Source organism: Protopterus annectens, chromosome 2.part1, assembly GCF_019279795.1.
Source record: "Protopterus annectens isolate FY-2018-M chromosome 2.part1, PAN1.0, whole genome shotgun sequence".
In the NCBI taxonomy this organism is placed as follows: domain Eukaryota; kingdom Metazoa; phylum Chordata; order Ceratodontiformes; family Protopteridae; genus Protopterus; species Protopterus annectens.
In genome coordinates this window covers 972422196-972442170 of record NC_056729.1, presented here as the reverse complement: position 1 = coordinate 972442170, position 19975 = coordinate 972422196, and the positions used below count along the sequence as shown (strand labels likewise).

Genomic DNA, 19975 nt, shown 5'->3' with positions numbered 1-19975 from the left:
TAAAAGAATGTTAATCATTTGTGTCCACTAAATGAGAACAGTATAATATCTGAAATGCAGGTGTGTTCAAAACAATGTTAATTTTGTTTAATTACTGGTTAAGAATCGTTTGGCTGCTTCTCCATGACACCACAAGTCCATCTTATTAGTCAAATAGTAGAGGAGAAATATTTAATTGCTGTGGTGTGATGATATTATTTTATTGAGAAAGAAAGAAGCTTAAATAGTCGTACAAAAGGTGTGCACATATAGTATAAAAAAGAAAATTAAATAAAGAAAACACTGTATTCATTTTTTAAATGTTCTGTAATGCGATCACTTGCAGTTACATGAACTAATGATTGCATTACAGAATATTAAAAAACTAAATGCAAAATAAGAAATGATGGAGTATGGCAATAGACTATCTTTGGTCAATAGAAGGAAGCTGTTTGTTTGTTTTTTTTTTTGTTTGTTTTTTTTTTTGTAGTCTCCCAAGCCTCATGAAGCTGAAAAATCTGGAATTGAAGGGGCCACTTGGGAATTTGTGGCACCCCATTATTTTGCCCTCTAAACCAGTAAATTCCAAGGAATTCGGTACGGTTCAGAGGTGTAGTTCACGTGGGTTTCCTCCGGGTGCTCCAGTTTCCTCTCACATTCCAAAGACATGCTTTAGGTGGATTGGATACTCTAAATTGGCCATAGATGTGAGTGTGCATGTGAGTGTATGGTGTGGAAGAACCCTTGGCTATAGATGATTGTCACTGTCAAAATGTGGTCTCTCCAGTCCGTTTCCCGTGCTGCTTTTCCACGACTACCTAGTGTCTCTGGACCTGAAGGATGCTTATCTTCACATTCCTAATCATCCTTTATTCAGCTAATTTTTGCAGTTCTGTGTTTCTTCCTCACATTATCATTTCTCTGCTTTGCCTTTGGTCTTTCTACAGCACCAAAGGTCTTTACCAAAAATCTGGCTCAGGCCATAGAGTACCACAGAATCCATGGTGTCCAGATTTTTCCCTGTCTGAGTTACCTTCTTTTTCAAGCCCCTTCTCAGCAGATTATTCTGCAGAATCTCAAATTTACCATGATTCTGCTTTGTAATGTGAGGTTCACACTCAAAAAAATCTGTTCCAATCCCTTCACAGATCGAGTTTTCCTGGCTGTAAGATTCAGACCCTACCTACGATGGCTTTTTTTCTTCCTTCCAAGGTCACCTTCTTGACTGCTTTTTCCATGCTCCTCTTCCTTTAAAAGTGGTATCAGCAAGAGAGATTCTTCTAGCCCTGGGGTACATTACTTCCACCATTCTTATGGTTCCTTTTGCCAGACTCCACATGATGAAGTTTCAGTCGTATCTAAAGACAGTTCGGCTGTGGCATTGCCAACATCTGGAATTTCCCATTCCTCTCTTACCTTATCTCAAACAGGAATTTCTGTGATAGACTCAACAGGTATCTCTGAATCCAGACCTGCGTTTTCCAGCACCTTGCCCCACTCAGGAGCTGTAGAGAGAGACTTCATATCTGGGTTGGGGGGACTTCTTCCAACATCAGTGTCCAGCAGATTTGATCTCTCCCCAACAAGTGGAGGACCATATCAACATCAAAGAGATGAGAACTCTGCTTTTGGTTCTTCAAGCCTTGCCTTTCCCGTGAGTTTTGAGTCCTCTCAGGGTTTTGACAGACACCACCACTGTCCTGTGGTATGTAAACAAGCAAGGGGGCACAACATCATATCTTCTTCGCAGACTAGCTCTTCTTGTTTGGGGGTTTGCTGTCACAAATCGCCTGATAATTCAGATAATTTATATTCCCTCTGAGCACAACCTAGTGGCAGACAACCTGAGCATAACCTTATGGATGGATGTTTCACAAGGAGGTCTTCCTGGACATTATCCATTAGAGGGGTATTCCTCAAGCAGATCTTTTTGCCTCCACTATGAACAGGCAACTTCCAAGGCTTTGATCCAGAGTGCCAAATCCTCTGGCTAGGAAAAATGGATTCCATATCTTTTTCTTGTATGCTTATACCCCTTTTCCTCTGTTACCCAAGGGTGTACACATGATCATATGGGGCAGGCCCAAAATCTTGTTTGTGACTCCCTTTAGGCCCAGACAGCATTCGCCCCCTTCTGTTTCAACTGGTCAGGGGCAGTCATCGCAAGTTACCTCACAGGATGAACCTCATCACATAGCAAGTGGCTCTGTCATTCATCCTCATCTGCTCACCCTACATTTGACTCTTTGAATGACAGGGTTTTACTCCCTTTTCAACACCATTTTTCTGAGGACGTGCTTCAGGTTTTGCAGAAGGCCAGAAAACGCACTACTGGAAAATCTTGTGTTTGTAAGTGGAAAAGATTTTCTAGTTGGTGTCACAGATATAAACCAGGATCCTGTTTCAGTGGTTATTCCTGCTGTTCTTATTTGTGTGAGTTGCCCAGTTCTTGTCTGGCATGCACATCTGTTAAAGCTCATTTGTCAGTCATGTCTGCTTTAGGATCTGCCACGTTCCTCCAGATTTGAAATTAAACCATTTTTGAAATGTGTTCTTCGTATTAGGCCCCCAAGAAAAGCCATACCACCTTCTTGGGACCTTCGTTTTGTTTTGGCAAAGTTGACATGGTCTTCTTTTGAACCTGCAGCTTCTTCTACTCTGCACTTCTGTACATGGAAGACTTTTTTGTGGCTCTTACTCCTGCCAAGAGAGTCTCTGAACTCAAAGCCCTCATAGCAGTTTCCCCTTTTCATGTTTTTCACAGAGATAGTTACTATTTTCAGCAGTCCTCCTTTTATGTCCAAAGTGGTGTTTGGCTTTTCATCATGTTTTTTGTCCTTCAACTCAGAATAGTGGTGGGAAGATTCTGCATACTTCAGGTTTGCAAAGACAGCTCAGATATTATTTGGATAAGACTAAAGATGTTAGGAAAGCTGAGCAATTTGTTTCCTTTCATGCCAAGAAACTGGGTTTAGTTGTTTCTAAGCAAGCTGTCTCCTCTTGAATGTCTAAGGCCATTTCATTTTTTACTTCATGGCAAACAGCTTTCTTCTTCTTCTTTTCAACAAGAAATATGTTAATTGTTAAAAATCAGGGTATGTTGTATATTCATTTAACCTAAAATACCCACCTTCTGCAAATGTCTAAAAACAAAGTATGTCATTTTTCAACCTCATTATAGTGATTTTACAAATATTGAGCAAACAATGAAGAATAAACAAAATTTAGAAACTGTAAAGTGAATTTATTATCTACTTGCAGTTGGCAATCTGAGCAGAGTAAATACAGCAATTAAGAGTAAAGTGACTTTAAAAACTTCAAAGGGAATTTTTATTTATTAAGAATTGGCAATCCAAGCAAAATGTAAACACAGTAAGATCATAAAATTGAAAATTTAACAATAAGTTATCCAGTCTAGTAAAATACAAGATAATAAAATGAATGTATATCTTCAGCTAAAAATAGGTGTGTGTGTGTGTGTGTGTGTGTGTGTGTGTGTGTGTGTGTGTGTGTGTGTGTGTGTGTGTGTGTGTGTGTGTGTGTACACGCACACACACACATATACGCATATGTATACATAGATACACATATACTTATCTGTCTATATATCTGCTTATCTGTATGAAATCATACAATCTTAACTTAAACTTTGCCCGTAAGACTTTACAGTGGGTGCAGCAAAAATAAATCCCTTCAACAACTACTTGAAGAAGTCCTCCAGCAAAAATTTGGAGTCTCATAAGCAGAGAGTCCATCATAACTGCAAATACCAAAAGTTGACAATAGTAAATCTAGAAGACACAGTTATAGTTTTTTGGAACTCTTCTTAAAGCAAATGCCCCCACTGGAAGAGGTGTATTCCAACATGGCCTACAATCTGAATAAACAATATTAACATGTCGGTACTCTAGCTGAAACAGGTACGCCCAATAAAACAGGCACTCTCAAACCAGAGTCACAGTCCTAACAAACAGTTACCAGATAAAACTTCAGAAGCATCAGATGGAAAACAAATTCCAAATCCATGTGCAGCAAAAATAGCATCAGAGTCTCAAAACCATGGAGCCAAATAAGATTCCAGCTGAAGCAGTATAGTAGTACAATCCATGTAAACCTTTACAGGTTTACACAGGTCATATCCTCCCCCACCAGGATCGGTAAACCCAATAACAAAGAAAGCACCCTAGACTGAATACTTATCAATGGGCATCCCCAAATGTACAAGTCGGGAATTCTGCCTGATGACCTAAGTGACCACTGTCTTACCTATATCATCAAGCTCAAGGCAGAAACACATACCAGCCCACCACACAGCATCAATGGGACCAGACGGTGTCCCGGGCTGCGTCCTACATGAACTCCAAGATGAGCTGAACCCAAACATAAAGCTGCTGTTCAATCTCAGCCTTACTACAGGATATGTACCCAAAGAGTGGCGTACAGCAACAGTGGTCCCTCTCCACAAAGGTGGTGCCTCAACGGATCCTGGAAACTATCGCCCCATAAGCCTGACTAGCTTGGCCTGCAAAGCTATGGAAAGGATCATTGTGGAACTCATAAATAAAGATATTGGGGACCTACAGACACTGGATCCTACCCAGTTCGGCTTTGTTAATGGGAGATCCTCCCTCTTAAACCTGGTCGATTTCTTTGAAACAGTCACCAAGGCCATTGATGAGGGGAAGGTGGTCCACACAGCCTACCTGGACCTTGCTAAAGCCTTCAATACAATACCCCATTCGGGCATCATAGATAAGCTATCCAGCTTAAATATAAACCCCTATTTCACTAGATAGGTTGCAAACTGGCTCAAGGATAGAGAACCCACATGGTTAGAATTGCTGGAGCCATGTCAGACTCCAAACCAGTAACAAGTGGTGTCCCACAAGGCTCAGTCTTGGGACCTCTCTTGTTCGGTATATATTTCTCGGAGGTACAGGCCAACACCGAAGGACTATGGCTGACCAAGTTCGCAGATGACTGCAAACTGGGCGCCATAATCAACTATCCAGCTGACACAAGCATCCTCCAAAAGGGTTTCATAGAAACAGACAACTGGTGCCAGAGCCATGGCCTCAAGCTAAACGCCAAGTGTATAGTCATCCCCTTTGGCAAAAACAAAGTGCCCACAAATTACCACATAGGTGGTAATCCATTAAGTACGGAAGAAGTAATTAGGGACCTGGGGGCCCAAGTTGATAGCAATCTCTCATTTGACAACCACGTGGCCAAAGTGGTTAGAAAAACATTCTATATAGCTCACCTAATCATGAAGGGATTCACATCTAGATCAGGGGAGGTCATTGTGCCTCTTTACTCATCCCTCATCAGGCCCATAATTAAGTACAATGCCCCTTTTGGGATGTACCTTACCAGACACCTGCAGCAACTAGAAAGACCCCAAAAGTACCTCACCAAGATGAACAAAGGGCTCAAACAGATGCCATATGCTGCCCGGTTAAAGAAACTCCAGCTCTACTCAGTTGCATACCGCCTGCTTAGAGGCGATCTGTGCCTGACATATAAAGCCATGTCCAACCCGGAATTAATGGACATGCTGCACCTCATAAAATCCAAATCCCATTGAGCTACGCGCTCGAGGGACTTGAACCTCAGCACAGAAATAAATAGGACATGCTGAAGAGACAGATTCATAACCCAGAAGCTCCCTTCACTCTGGAATAAAATCCCAGTCCAGGTTAGGCAGAGTCCCTCACTAACTCTTTTCAAGAGGAATCTTGATGAGTGGATGGGAGATCGTAGGTTTACCCCGGTTATCACATCTGTGTCACTGTTAGACTAAACCTCGAAAAAGGGCATAGTAAAATTCATTTAAATGGGTGGCAAAAGCCAAACACACTCTGGCTAGGCTTACCCTAGGGCAGATAGCCTAGTATGAACCTATGAACCGATGAACCATTAAAACAATAAGAAATAATAAGAACTTTAACCTCACCAATTTCCAAAATGAACTTAGGGTATGCAATTGGTCTGTCCTGAAACACCTTCCTCTGGAAAAAGTGGTAGTTTACTTTAACACCAAATTCCTTGCTATCCTTAACTGTCATGCTCCCGTCCGCTCTAGCAAAACCAAAACTAAAATTGCACTGTGGCTCTCTAAAGCTACTAAATCTGAAATCACACTAAGAAACAAAGCAAGGGCTACCTGACGTGCAATAACACTTGATCAACTTAGATATAGACAACTAAGGAATGACACTAAAAAATATATAACTCTAGATAAAAAGAACTTCTACTGCCATCTGCAACAGAAACACCAAAACCAACCTCAAATGTTTTGGGCAGGTATAAACAAACTTCTCCACCCAGGCCAAACTACCACTCCACCCCCTTCAGCCTCAAAACACAAATCCCCAGATAACATAGGAAATACCTTCAATAGCTTCTTCACAGAGACTGTCCAGTCTCTGTCCAGCCAACTCACTCCCAGCTGCTTCAATTCAAATGCTGCTGTACCCAATTCCCAATTTTCCTTTAGTCTTTATCCTGTCCTACTCCAGTTATCCAGGCCCTAATTAAGAAATTAAGGCCTACCACTCTAGCGGCTGACCTCCTCCCTGCTGAGTATTTGCAAAAAGCTGCTGACTCCATAGCTTACCCTATCTCTGTCTTGATCAACAGGGCTATATCTGAAGCTACCACCCCCTCAGTCTGTAAAATATCCCATGTTATGCCTCTCCGTAAAGATGGCAGCTCCACTGAACTGTCTAACTTCAGACCCATAGCTATTCTGCCACCACTAGCTAAAATCATGGAGAAGTGTGTACATAAACAACTTGTTCACTATCTTATGCAGAACAAACTACTGGCAGACTCTCAACATGGCTTTCGACCATACCTCAGTACCATCTCAGCCTTCCTCTCTTTCTCTAATGCTGTAAACCACAACCGGAATAATAAACTCTTTCTTGGTCTTTCCAAGGCCTTTGATATGGTCAAACACCAAATACTTATCCATACTCTAAAGGGCATCTCCTTAGATAACCATGATCTCCAGTGGTTTCAATCTTACCTGATTGGTAGGCAACAGGTAGTCCTATGGAAGGACAAGCTATCAACTCGTCTACCCATCAGTCTAGGAGTCCCCTAGGGTTCTGTACTAGGACCTTTTCTCTATCTTTATCAGTGACCTCCACACTGTTATCCCAAATGCTGCCTGCATTGAATATGCAGTTGACTCCACCTTGATCTGTACTGCCACCTCCCCATTTAGTTTACTCACATTAACACAAAATACTTTCAACACAGTTGAGGACTGGTTCTCTAATTGCCATCTGATTTTAAATCCTAGCAAAACTACGCTACTTCTTTTCTCCCTCACTCGTAGGTCCTCCCCACCTTTCTTCACCATAACAGCAAACGGTGGCACTATTATCTCCCTGGAAGCCCAAACCAAACTTTTGGGTGTCATAATAGATGATAACCTTAACTTTGCTTTGCACATCAATCAAACCATCAATAAAATACTTGCCCCCTTTATAAAATCCGGTCCTTCCTTGCACCATGTGCTAGAACTGCTATTGCCAGATCCCATCTACTCTCTACCCCCTTTATTCATCAGTTTGAACAAAAATGTACTTAATCTATCCTGCAGTTATAACCACATTGCCAGATTTGCTACTGGCACAGCACCACTGTCTTAACCTAAATCTTCTAGGGTGGCTTGAACTGCCTAGCCTACTGCAGTTCAACCAGCTCATAGTGGCACATAAAATCCTCTACCGACCTGAAACTACTCCTGCACTCAAAAGCATCATCATCCTCTACAGTAACAACCGACCACTCCGCTCATCTAATAAACTCCTGGTTCAAACACTCAAATCCAACAACTCAGCCGGGGACTTTCTGTTTTCAAACTCTGTTGGTAAATTATGGAACTTACTCCTGGCAGAACTGACTCTAGAATCATGTCTAACCTTTTTCAAAAATAATCTCAAAAAATACTTTAAAACACACTGGTTATGCCCCTGCTCTAAACCTCACTAATGCCTTCTCTAAATTCAAGTGCATCTGCCACAATTGTTTTTATTCAATCTAACCATGCTAATGTAAAAATTATTACTTGTATAAACTGCTAGCATGATCTGTGTCTGTAACCGGTATGTATTAAGTTTCTACTATATGTATGAACTGCTTGCTCGGTCTGTGTCTGTTACATATATGTAATAAGTGTCTACTATATGTATTATCTGTGTATTGTGTTTTGGAGCTTTTCTCCCCGGGCCTTTACTGAAAATGGACATGTATCCATTCGGACTATCCCGGTCAACAAATGTAAAATAAATAAATAAACAGTATAATATATAGGAAGACTAGCAAATAACAGAATAACTACAACATCTATAAGAGCAGACTTGTGTCTGCACTAATACCAATAACTAATCATTTTTTTAAGTACATAATTACAGGCTTAGGGTGGTTAAAAAGATGAGATACATTGCATGCAAATGTCAGTATAATTGCTGTAAGCAGCAACCCTATACTATTTTGGGCTAGCAGCATTGCTAACTAGCAAATAATACTCACCATTGTTATCTTTTGAATAAAGCAAAGTAACATTTAAATGATTCCCAGTATAAATCAGAACAAGTATGCTTTTTAGTACACTTCTTTTCAGAATTGAAAGCTTGCAGTACTGTCTCCTGCTCATGTCACTGTTAACTCTTAGGGAACAAGCCTGTGGACTTAGAAGCTTCCCGGGTGACACTGTCACCGTAGTTGTTACTTTTTTTGTGAAAATGATGAAAAATTGTTCTCCAGAATTGCCCCAGCTACATGTCATATGGAATCACCTGCCTAATGATATCAGAAAAGAAACTAATGATATTTCAAAAACAAATTAAAATGGTATCTACAAAATTCTCACTTGCCGTGGTGGTACGGCGGTAGTGTTGTTACCTCACAGCAAGAGGTTCTCCCGTTCAATTCTTGGCTGGGCTTGGCAGTGCCTTTTGTGAGGAGTCTGCATGTCCTCCCCGCAGTTGGATAGCGTTTGAAAGACAAATGGGCGTGCCATCGTTGAAGGTTGTGCGTCGAGCTGGCACCTTGGCGTTTCATAAAAATCTACTGCCAATCATTAGTGGACCGGGGTTCCGCTGTGGCGACCCCTTACCGGGAAAAGCCAAAAGATAAACAACAACATAGATACTTCATTGCAGTGGATAGCTAGCTTATGTAAATAACAACTTAAATCACTTCTACAGACTGCAAACATTTATGGACAATTTTTCTGTGTAAATATGTTCATATATGTACTGTAAATAGTAGCATTTATTTCATTTCAAGAATTTCCTTGAACATAATCTCTCTCCTTGTGTCAGCTGTTCACTGTAATATACTCTCATTTTTCACTGTTCAAATTGTTTTAATTTTTCATTACAAGGAATATCTTTGTAGTAAAACAAACGTGTTTCTGTGTCTTTTAAAAAAATGTTTTTGATCTATGGATGTGTAGCATTTTCTAGCTGCTTACAAACGTCTCAGTCAGCTGAGATTTCTGTGGTTTTGATTGGCTGCTTTTACTTAAATAACTCCTTGGACAGTCTAACATGAATCCCTCCAAGTTTCGATGTGTGTAGCAGTGCAGCCGATGGTGATACCAGGCATCATTCTTTCGTTCTACCTGTCTGTTTTTTTATTCATGACTGGAGTAGAGCTGTTGTAGAATCTGTTCATTCAGCCACCAGTAAAATTGCTGCTTATTCATAGGACAGTACTATATGCCTGCCAGGTGGCTGATAATCTTGTTGATGGTTTCTTTGTGTGGTACATAAGCATTAACTACTCATTCAGTAGATAGTTATATTGGTAGGATGAAGGCTGTTTCAGACTTCCAGTGGTTTAGGAGCAGTATATGAAGTATTTTGAAAGATACTGTCAAGATGAGAATTTGGGCTTGTCAACAGCTAGACGGTTGTAAATGCTGTTCTGTCACTGTAACAGATGTGAAACTTGGTGAATGGAAGATCCGTTAGATTACACCTGATATACGTAATATTTGTAGTTTTCCACTTGAGTACATAGAACTTATGAGGTTTTTTTTGCATTATAGTAAAAACAGGAATGGATCAGCGTGATTCTCCATCTCCAGGAAGTTGTGAGGCTAAGCAACCCAGTATTAAGGAAGCACTTAAAGAACAGAAGATTCTGGAAAAGAAAGTAGTCCTTAGTAAAAAAAGAAGAACAGATACAAGGTACAATGTCTGACAAGTTTTATTAAGCTTATTAGTCTAGATACTCTACAGTGTTCTGTTCTTATCATTAGTAAAATGTCATGTATTGTCTGCAGACCCCCAGATGACTGTCGAAAAAGAAAACGTGAACGTGTAGAAGATAGTTCTAAAGAAGTGCAGAAATTAGCAGAGGTACCTTCTAACACATTTTGGAATGCATGCATCTGATTTATGAGTAGCAGTCTAAATGTAGTTACATTTTAATGTGTAAATGTTTTTGAAGTCATCTCTTAGAAATAGAGATTTATTTATTTAACATTTGTTAACTGGGAAAGTCCAACTTGGAACAAAGCCAATTTTCAGAGGAGACCTTGGGAGAAACGCTCCAGATGCATGTCTTTGTAACATCAGAAGAAACCCACATGAGCGCAGGGAGGACATGCAGACTCCGCACAGAAGGCACCCCAGACGTGAATTTAACTACAGAACCCCTTGCTGTGAGGTGACGATGCTACCGCTGCACCACTGTGCCATCCAAGTAGAGATAAGTGCATTTTGTGTACAGCTTTAAATTTAATTTATTTACTCAAGTTTTTGAGCTCATCAGTGTATGCATGAAAAATGGATTTATTTTAAGCTGCATGCCCAGTTTATTGGAGATCCCAGCAGAGGATACAGATTACAGTATGTACATAGATTATATTCTACAGTTATGTAAATCTCAGTGCATTTTTCAGGACTGACTATTCAGGTTATGGTTGGAGGAGCCTGAGCCGTATTTGGTAAGCAGCAGGCATAAGTTAGGAACAGGGCACCAGTTTATCTTGGGATGCACACACTTTGTGTCAGTTTGGGGTAATGTCAGTACACCTTCTTGCAAGTCTTTGGGATGTGGGAAAAAACAGAGACCTTGGTGAAAGCCCACTAAGAAAAATGAGAGATGTCCAAACTCCTTTCTGACTCTAAACAAAACTGATGCTCCAAGACTCTTGAGTCCACAGTGCTAACAGACCACTGTACAACTGACTCTGTCTATCTTTAGGCAGGCACAGGGTTTGTTAATTCACAGTAAATCAAGTCTGTACCTCGGAAATCAGAAAACGTTGAACACGACCCTTCAACTCCAAGAATGGAGTGCTAAGTAGACCTGCTCCACCTTGCAGGACCCGTGGTAGTGCTTGCATGCTTGTAGAGCATTCAGGAGGTTTGATGAATTTTCAGTGTAAAGTTAATTAGATGAAATGATATAGACTATGTGTGTATGTATGTGTATATATATGCGTGTGTGTGTGTGTGTGTGTGTGTGTATACATATACACACACACACACACACACACACACACACACACACACACACACACGTAAACTGGGCATGAAAAATTGACTAGCCTATCTGCTAGCTACCTGTGCATCAAATATGATGTACATCATTTGACCACAGCTGCAGTAGCTTTAGCTACATGGGTTATATCCTGCTTAGGATGCAGCAGCCAGCCAGCTTTCAAAGCTTTAAGGTCATCTACATGCATCCAAACTGTTGGGAGCTTGAGGAGAGCTGGAGAAAATCAACAGTCTGGAGTCAAGCCATTCAGAGCCTTCTTGCTGCTAAAGAGCACTCCTCTTTCTGGCTTTCTAGGAATGCCAGTGGGCTAGCATGTCTCCATTATTGGGCAGAAAAGTTCCTGTCTGGTATAAAACTGTCACAGTTTATTTTAAGACTGAAACAGTACATTTTAAAGTGAAAAGGTTGATTTTTATGCTAGAAATTTAAATTCTTTTAGGTTCATATGTTCATAGGTATTTACTAGGCTAACGACCACTGGGGCCTTTTAAGTGTAGCCATGCATCCCAAATCTCGAACAAGTTCTGGTACCCTTAATAAATGTAAGCAAGGGCTTTGGAGATGAAACATTTACAAGCAGAGGCCTTAGTCTTTAGAATGAGTAATTCTGGTGCTGCTTATTTTGCAGATATGCAGGAGGTACTTCAGGATGGGATCTAACAATGGCTTGTATACCAGCCATAGATCTCCCATCAACAGCCTGTAGGAGACCGAATACAGAGATAAGGCTTTGAGGCTGTCTGCATAGGACGTTACTTATGCCCTGTATTCTTTTAGTGAGGAACCGCTGTGGACTTTACAATTGTTGGATGTTCCTGGTTGGGCACTTACCAAAAGAGAGATTGTACTCAATGACAGGTCTGATGAATGCTGAATACAGTGGCCTCCTTGGACCTAGATGTAGCTTCGTTTATATGTTGCATAGCATAGAATGATTTCCTCAGTATTGTAAACAAGTGATGGTCAAAGTCTAGGTAACTGTCAATGTGTGTCCCCAAGTTCCTGAGTGATGGGTCAACCCTTAGGAGTTTGTGTTCAGTGTTAGTTACCAGGGGTGGATGACTTCCAGAAGGATACTACTATGCATTTCTTGGCATTTAGTTTTAGTACATGACTCTGACACAAGTTATGTGCCTGTGTCAACCCTTCTGGGAGAATATTAGTGTCAGTGGGAGATTCTATGACTGCTTCTGATTACAGATTTGGTCAGCCAGATGCCCTAGATATTGGCTTTGACTTAAGTAAAGTAAATGCCAAAAAGGAACAGTCCCAGGACTGATCCCTGAGGGGACTGCACTTGTGACTGGCCTCTTTGTAGAGGTGGACTCTCCAGTTCTAAATTCCTGGGTTCTGTCTGTGAGTCAGCTGGCTATCCACTTTATGACATAAGAATTTATGTCTAACCTCTTGAGTTTGTCAACAATGCCCAAGTTGGGTATTGTGCCAGATAACTTGGCCAAGTCAAGGTAGGCAGTCTGAATCCTGTTGCTCACATCCATTACTTTGGTAACCTTCTCAAAGAAGTCCACAAGGTTGACAAGGCATGACCTTCCCTTGATGAATTCAAATTGGGTTGGGTCCAGTGTTTGGAGATTTCCTATGACATTTTTGAGCATTTCCATGATAATTCTTTCCATGGCTTTGTGTATGAGACTAGTGAGACTTGTGGGTCTTTTGGATTATCATACACCTTTTTTGTCATTTGGAGACTGTGCTGGGTTTATTACTTTTCAGTGTTAAATTTGTTTAAATGTTTACTCTAAATTTTCTTGAGACAAATTTTATAAATTGTGTTCTGCATGTGAGATGTGTATGTTGTGCTTGTCACAGTGTTAAGGTGAAAACACTACTTTTTTGATGCTTATCATTTACTGACTGCTGCTGTCAGTTTTACTGTTACTTCAGGCTTTGTTCTTGGCTTTACCATGGAACAACTCACCACTTGCTGTGTTTTTCTTTCCTCCTGCCACAAAAATAACATTTCACAGCAGATTTTGCCCCTTCAGCTGTCCACTACTTTGTCTCTCCACAGATGGGTGACTGTGCAGTTGCCAGTTTTGGTTCCACAGACCACTCATCTTCCTCGGTTTCATTTAATGTAGTGCCTTCAGCCACCATGGACAGTGGGTTTGACACATCCTCTGTGGCTGTTGGAATGTACATAGTGGGCATGGGAGAACTACTCTTGTTGGTTTAAGGAAGAATGAGTGGGGAGTACTTTACTGCTTCATTGGACTGAGATGCCTGTTCTCATGGATGATGTTCTTGGCAGGAGTCATTCTGCTTCTGTGGTGATTCCTAATAAAAAGAGGCAGAAAGTTAAACATGTATCTTCTCCTGTCTCAGTTACTTTAGACAGTAATGATTTATTGGTCTTAGCTGAGGGCTTAGTTCAAGCGCTTAACCTCTCTCATACTGAATTACTGGTTAGAGAAAAAGAAGTTCTTTTTCTGTAGATTCTGTGTGAACACTGAAATGATTGTCAAGGAAAAACAATTGTTCTTCTCAGGACTTATTCTTGGAAGAATATTTCTTCTTCTTATTGCCCTTTTGTCAAGAATGGAACAATATGTTTCACTGGGAACATAATGCCATTCCAGTTTCAGTAAAAAGTATGATTTATTACATCTGGAGTTTCCTCAACCTACACGTTTTTCCTGTTTTTTCAGCTTTTCAGGATGATTTTATTATAGCACATAGCTCATAAGAAGGCAGATAGAGTATATAAAGATGTTCTTCACATTGATCACTGCTACAGTAGCTTTAGCTATATGGGCTGTATTGTGCCAGTGATAAAAAGCTGAACAGCTTCCAAAGTTTCCCGGCAGCTTCCACATACCCAAACTGACAAGCAGCATGACTTGAGCTGACTAAAAGACAAGTCTGGGCTTTAAGCTCTTCATAACTTTACTGCCATCGAAGAGTACTCACCTCTGAGGTTTTCAGGGATCAGTGGCTGGCCTCTGCTTTCCTTTGCTGGACAGACAAGTTCCCTTTGAGGAAAATCTTGTTTTAATTTTGTTGATGTTTTGTTACTTTATTCTTCAGGAAAGTTATTTTAAAGCTGGGAATGTTTTGTTTTAATGGACTGTCTTGAGACTATAATGCAAATGGAACACTCATTTTTTTCCTGTCAGTTTTCAAGTGGTGTCAAGAAAGCAAAACATTTTTTCTGTTGAGAAATTGTGTTTATTTTTCATTTGTGGTGCTGACATAGTGTTTTAAAGGATTGTTATTGTTTTTTTTTTCTGTCAAAAAAGTAACTTGTATGGACTGGTAGTGTTTACCGGCAATGCCTGCTTGTCTTCCTTAGGAAAGAGACACCATTTTCTGCTTGACCATGAAACAGACTACCAGTAGTCCTTCATCTACAAAAAGTCAAAGTCAATTAAACAACCTTTTCCACCACAAGGTGGGTGACTGCTGTGGCCATATTTTGTATCTAAGATCTCTCATCCTTTACCCCATATCCCTCTGGTGTACCTTCTGCAGCCACTGTGGACTGGGGGGGGGGGTTAGACACATCCTCTGTGTCTTTTGGGATCCCCTCAATGCCCAATGGAGAGCCACTGAGAGAGGGAACAGGGAAGGTATCCCTTGTTGTGTCAGAATGTTGTGCCCATTCCTATGGAAGCAGCTGCTGCCATTAGTGTCATGGTTGGCCCCATTTTTCCTGTCAAAAAGAAACTGAAAACCAACCATGTGTATGCTCCTCCTTAAATTTCTTTTGATAGCAGTAGTTTACTGGGTCTGACATAGGGTTTAATTCAGGCTATTGATCCTTCTTGTAAAATAGTTTCTGTTAAAGAGGGGATGTCCTTCAAGTATGCATCTGCAGTCCTTACAAATGGGTAGTCCTGTCATCAGGCAGCCCTTCGGTCGGCCGGATTCCAAAGTCTGGGTCTGGCTTCGGCTGGTGTCGCACTTCACCCGACGCCATAGCTGCAGTTTTTCGGGTATAAAGGTATCAGCCGACGCCATTTTCCTCAGTCTTTCTTGCCGCGTGGCGCCCGAAGCAGAAGCTGTTCGCAAGTGCCGGTCGGTCAGATCCAGAGATTACTACTACCGAATACTACTTCGAAGACTTCTAAAAAGCTAAGTACCCTGTTGGGGACTCTTTCTTGCCTCAGCCGATGTCAGAAAAAGTGAATAACTGTTTAACTTGTGGGAAACAAATACCTCATAAAGATTTCCACTCTTACTGCTTACCTTGTCTAGGCCCAGACCACGGGGGTTTTTAGTAGATGCAGTTGCTACAGCTTTAGGGCCCTGGGAGATAGTCTCTGGATCTGCAAAAGGAGCCTTGTATAAATGGTGATGAGTGTCCGGGACCCTGTAGAACCTATCGGGCTTAGCAGGGGCCAGAGGTAATGAATCAGGAGCAGTGCAAGCATCATTAAATGCATCATCTACAACAGAAAGAACTGGAGGAATAGCTAAAGGCCTATGTTGTGGCAAATGTAGAAAGGTTCTAAGCCTTTTTCTGGAGTCTGAGAAATCTTGGCCCTGCCACTGAAATTGTTCCCTCATAGCATGCAAGGTTTCCCCAAAGGAAAATTCCTCAGGTGGAGAGGCTGAAGGAATGGACTCTTCTGCATCAGAGTCTTCGTAAGGGGAATAAGGAGCCTCAGGGGGGTCTGTATGTTCTGAGTCATCAGAGGAATCATCTGTGGATACTGGCTCAGGGGGCTCTGCTCTAGGCCTCTTCTCTGGAGGTGGAAGAGAGGTCCTGTCTAGATGAGGCTGGGATCCACGAATTAAGGAAATGAGATCCTCAGCTAAAGAAAGCATATGGGAACTGGTGCTGGGCCTGTGAGAGGGGGGTTTGGCAGGCACCGTTTTTGAAGCTTTGGCTGCTTTAGCCCTGGCAAAGGCCTTAATGGACATGGCTGCAGGAGGCCTAGCAGCTCCACGTGCAGGGGTTGAAATATCAAAGGGAATAGTGTCTGATAATTCCTGAGAAACTGCAACAGAAGGTTGGATTTCAGAAGCCGATTCTACCAGGTTAGAAGAGGCCTCGGTAGAAGGCATGGTTTCGGCTGAAGAAAGAACCGCTTGCTCGGTTTCGGCCGAAACCGAGACACTCGCGGCTTGCTTAACCGCGGTTTCGGCCGAAACCGCGGACCTGCCAATTTCATATGATTCAATATCAAGAGTTTATGCTTGACCAGTTAACTAAAAAGCTGTCCTCTGATGAATCTTTAGATAAAAAATATGTTCAGGAAATGGTACATAACATACAGCAGGTTAGTAACCATTCTTTAAAATGTGGCTATGATGCACTGGAGGCTTCCTTTAGATCAGCCATGACTGGCACAGTTATCAGGAGACATGCATGGTTGAAAGAGCAGGCATTACCAGACCATGTCAAATCAAAGCTTTTGGATGCACCCATGGACAAAGTCAATTTATTTGGTTCCCCTGCACAGCAGGTACTAAAAAAGATGGAAGAGAAGGCGAAATCTGTACAAACAGTGAAAGATTTCTTACAGGTTCAACCTCCAAGGTTTAGCAGGAACTGGCCCTCCAAGAATTGGTCCTTTCCGGACTCCTCTAAGACACAGAGAGGCAGGAATAGGCGTTCAAGAGGCAGAACCCAATCCAGGGGTGCCTACAGGGGACATCAGTGGCAAGGTAACAACCAGCGAGGCACGGACGCAGCCACCACCACTACAACAACACAATCACAGTGACTTGACTGTAGCACCGCCTACCAGGGAACAACTGGAAGCACCCTTGGGCGGAAAGCTAACCTTATTTTCAAAGAACTGGCATTGCATCACAAGGGAAAAATGGATTTTGCAAACTATAGACCAAGGTTACAGGTTCCATTTCCATACTCTACCAGGAAAGAGAGGAATGCCAAACCTACCACCTACTCAAAGGGCAGAAGCTCTAAAGCAAATATCTCAATTATTAAGAATGAGAGCTGTGGAGAAGGTACCATCTATGGAACAAGGAAAGGGATTTTACTCCAGACTCTTCCTGGTACCAAGAAAGGAGAGCAAATGGAGGCCTATTCTCGACCTGTCCGCTTTAAACACATTCCTCATTGTTCCAAAATTCAAAATGCTGACGCTACAGCAGCTTCTTCCCATGCTGGGCAAGGAGTCTTGGCTGGTAACTCTAGATCTCAAGGAGGCATACCTGCACGTCCCCATACGACCAATTTGCAGAAGATACCTCAGATTTCTTGCAGGATCAGAGCATTATCAATTCTCAGCATTGCCCTTTGGCTTATCTACTGCGCCCAGAGTGTTCACGAAATGCCTGGCATCAGTAATTGCTCATTGCAGACTTCAGGGGATCCAAATTTATCCCTACCTGGATGACTGCCTGATACAAGCGGACAACAAAAGCAAGCTAACAGAAGACTTACAAAGAGTCATTTACCTGCTGCAAGCCCTGGGATATACAGTCAATATAAAAAAGTCAAGGCTGATTCCATCCCAAAGAATAACCTTTTTGGGTGCAGAGCTGGACACATCAAAACAAATGGCATTCCTTACTGCAGAAAAGAAAGAGCAACTACCTCTCTATTTCTTGGCATTAACAAAGCAGAACCATCTAACTGCAAGAAAAGTACTGCAAGCCCTAGGCTTCATGGCATCCTGCATAATTCTGGTCCCTCATGCCAGACTGCATATGAGAAAGCTACAGTGGTACCTAAAGAATTTGTGGTCCCAACACAAGCACAGCCTAGAAACCAAAATTCCAATAATCCCATGCCTGAAGCAAGAATTCCTATGGTGGGCTCAGGCCTGTCAATCAAACACAGGATTGCCCTTCTGCAACAGTCAACCAAGCCAAACCATCACGACAGATGCCTCAGACCTCGGTTGGGGGGCACACATGCTGGGCAAGTGCATACAAGGCTTATGGACTCAAGACCAGCTGCGCCTGCACATAAATCTAAAGGAAATGCTGGCAGTAAAATTGGCAATCCAGTCATTCAGACCATTTCTCGAAGAAGGTCAGTTGATGATAAGGACAGACAACACCACAGTTATGTGGTACATCAACAAACAGGGAGGCACACACTCTTACCCCCTATGCCGGCAGGCACTGGACCTATGGGATGTGGCTCTGAGCTACAACATTCAGTTACAAGCAATTTTTGTACCGGGAAAAGAAAACATTCTAGCAGACATCTTAAGCACAACTACCACAGATGCCCACGAATGGATGCTGCATCCGGACATCTTCAAAGCCATCACAAGAGAATGGGGATTACCACAAATAGACTTATTTGCATCCCCACTCAATCACCAGCTAAAGAAATTCTGCACAAGGACGTACCACCCACTTGCTTGGAAAGTGGACTCCCTATCTTTCAGTTGGAAAAACCTGACAGCATACGCATTCCCACCACTTCCTTTGATGCACAAGGTGCTTTTGAAGATCAAAGAGGAACGTCCAAGGATCATTCTGATAGCTCCAGACTGGCCAAGACAACATTGGTACCCATTGCTGAGGAGCATGTCTTGGGAACAAATACGGACACTACCCCTGATCCCATTACTGTTAACACAGAACAACTACAACATCCTGCATCCAAACCTGAAAACTCTGCAACTAACTGCCTGGAACATTACATAAGAGCAATTAACCCAAATTTATCCCAAAGGGTTAAAGACATAATCCTTGAGGCTCGTAGACCTTCAACAAGAAAGAATTATGCAGCAAAATGGAAAAGGTATCTCATTTGGAGTACTGCAAAGGGAGAAGATGTGGCACTGGTAAACATAGCCAACATCCTGGAGTACTTGGCAGAGCTCTTCCATACAGGCCTGTCCTATTCTTCCATCAAGATACATGCATCAGCTATTTCAGCAGAATACAGCTTGGATCCTCCTGTCTTCTCTCATCCTCTGTTCAGACAGTTTCTGAGAGGAATTAAAAATGTAAAACCTCCCAGGAAACCACCATTGCCAGCATGGGACTTGAACTTTGTGCTAGAAAAATTGACACTTCCCCCTTTTGAACCAGCAGCAACAGCAGAATTACAATACTTATCCTGGAAAACTGCTTTCCTGCTGGCAATCACCTCAGCAAGAAGGGTCTCTGAACTACAGGCATTAATGGTAGTGCAACCCTTCCTGATCTTCCATCAAGATAGAGTGTCCATGAGAACAAATCCTACATTTATGCCTAAGGTGGTATCCAGAGTGTCTTTAAATCAGGCTATCCACCTACCTACATTCTTCCCCAACCCACAGAACAGGGAAGAAAGACTGTTGCATTCCTTGGATGTACATAGACAATTACGCTACTACCTGGACAGGACAAAGTCCAATAGAAAGACTGACCAGCTTCTGGTAGCATATGCAACAGGAAAAGAAGGAAAACCAATTTCAAAACAGACAATCTCCAAATGGATAGGAAATTGCATTAGATTTTTTTACTCCTACCATGGAAGGAAAACTCCAGAGAACATCAGGCCTCACTCCACAAGGGCTAC

At 41.9% G+C, this 19975-nt stretch overlaps 1 protein-coding gene across 1 annotated transcript in view; it reads left to right on the top strand.

Annotated features, from left to right (window-relative positions):
* BOD1L1 (biorientation of chromosomes in cell division 1 like 1) overlaps positions 1-19975 on the top strand; it is a 2284811-nt gene that overhangs the window by 744484 nt on the left and 1520352 nt on the right. The window contains exons 8-9 of the mRNA XM_044062584.1: positions 10052-10193; positions 10289-10364. Coding sequence (XP_043918519.1) covers positions 10052-10193; positions 10289-10364 — 218 coding nt within the window. The remainder of the gene's footprint in view (positions 1-10051; positions 10194-10288; positions 10365-19975) is intronic.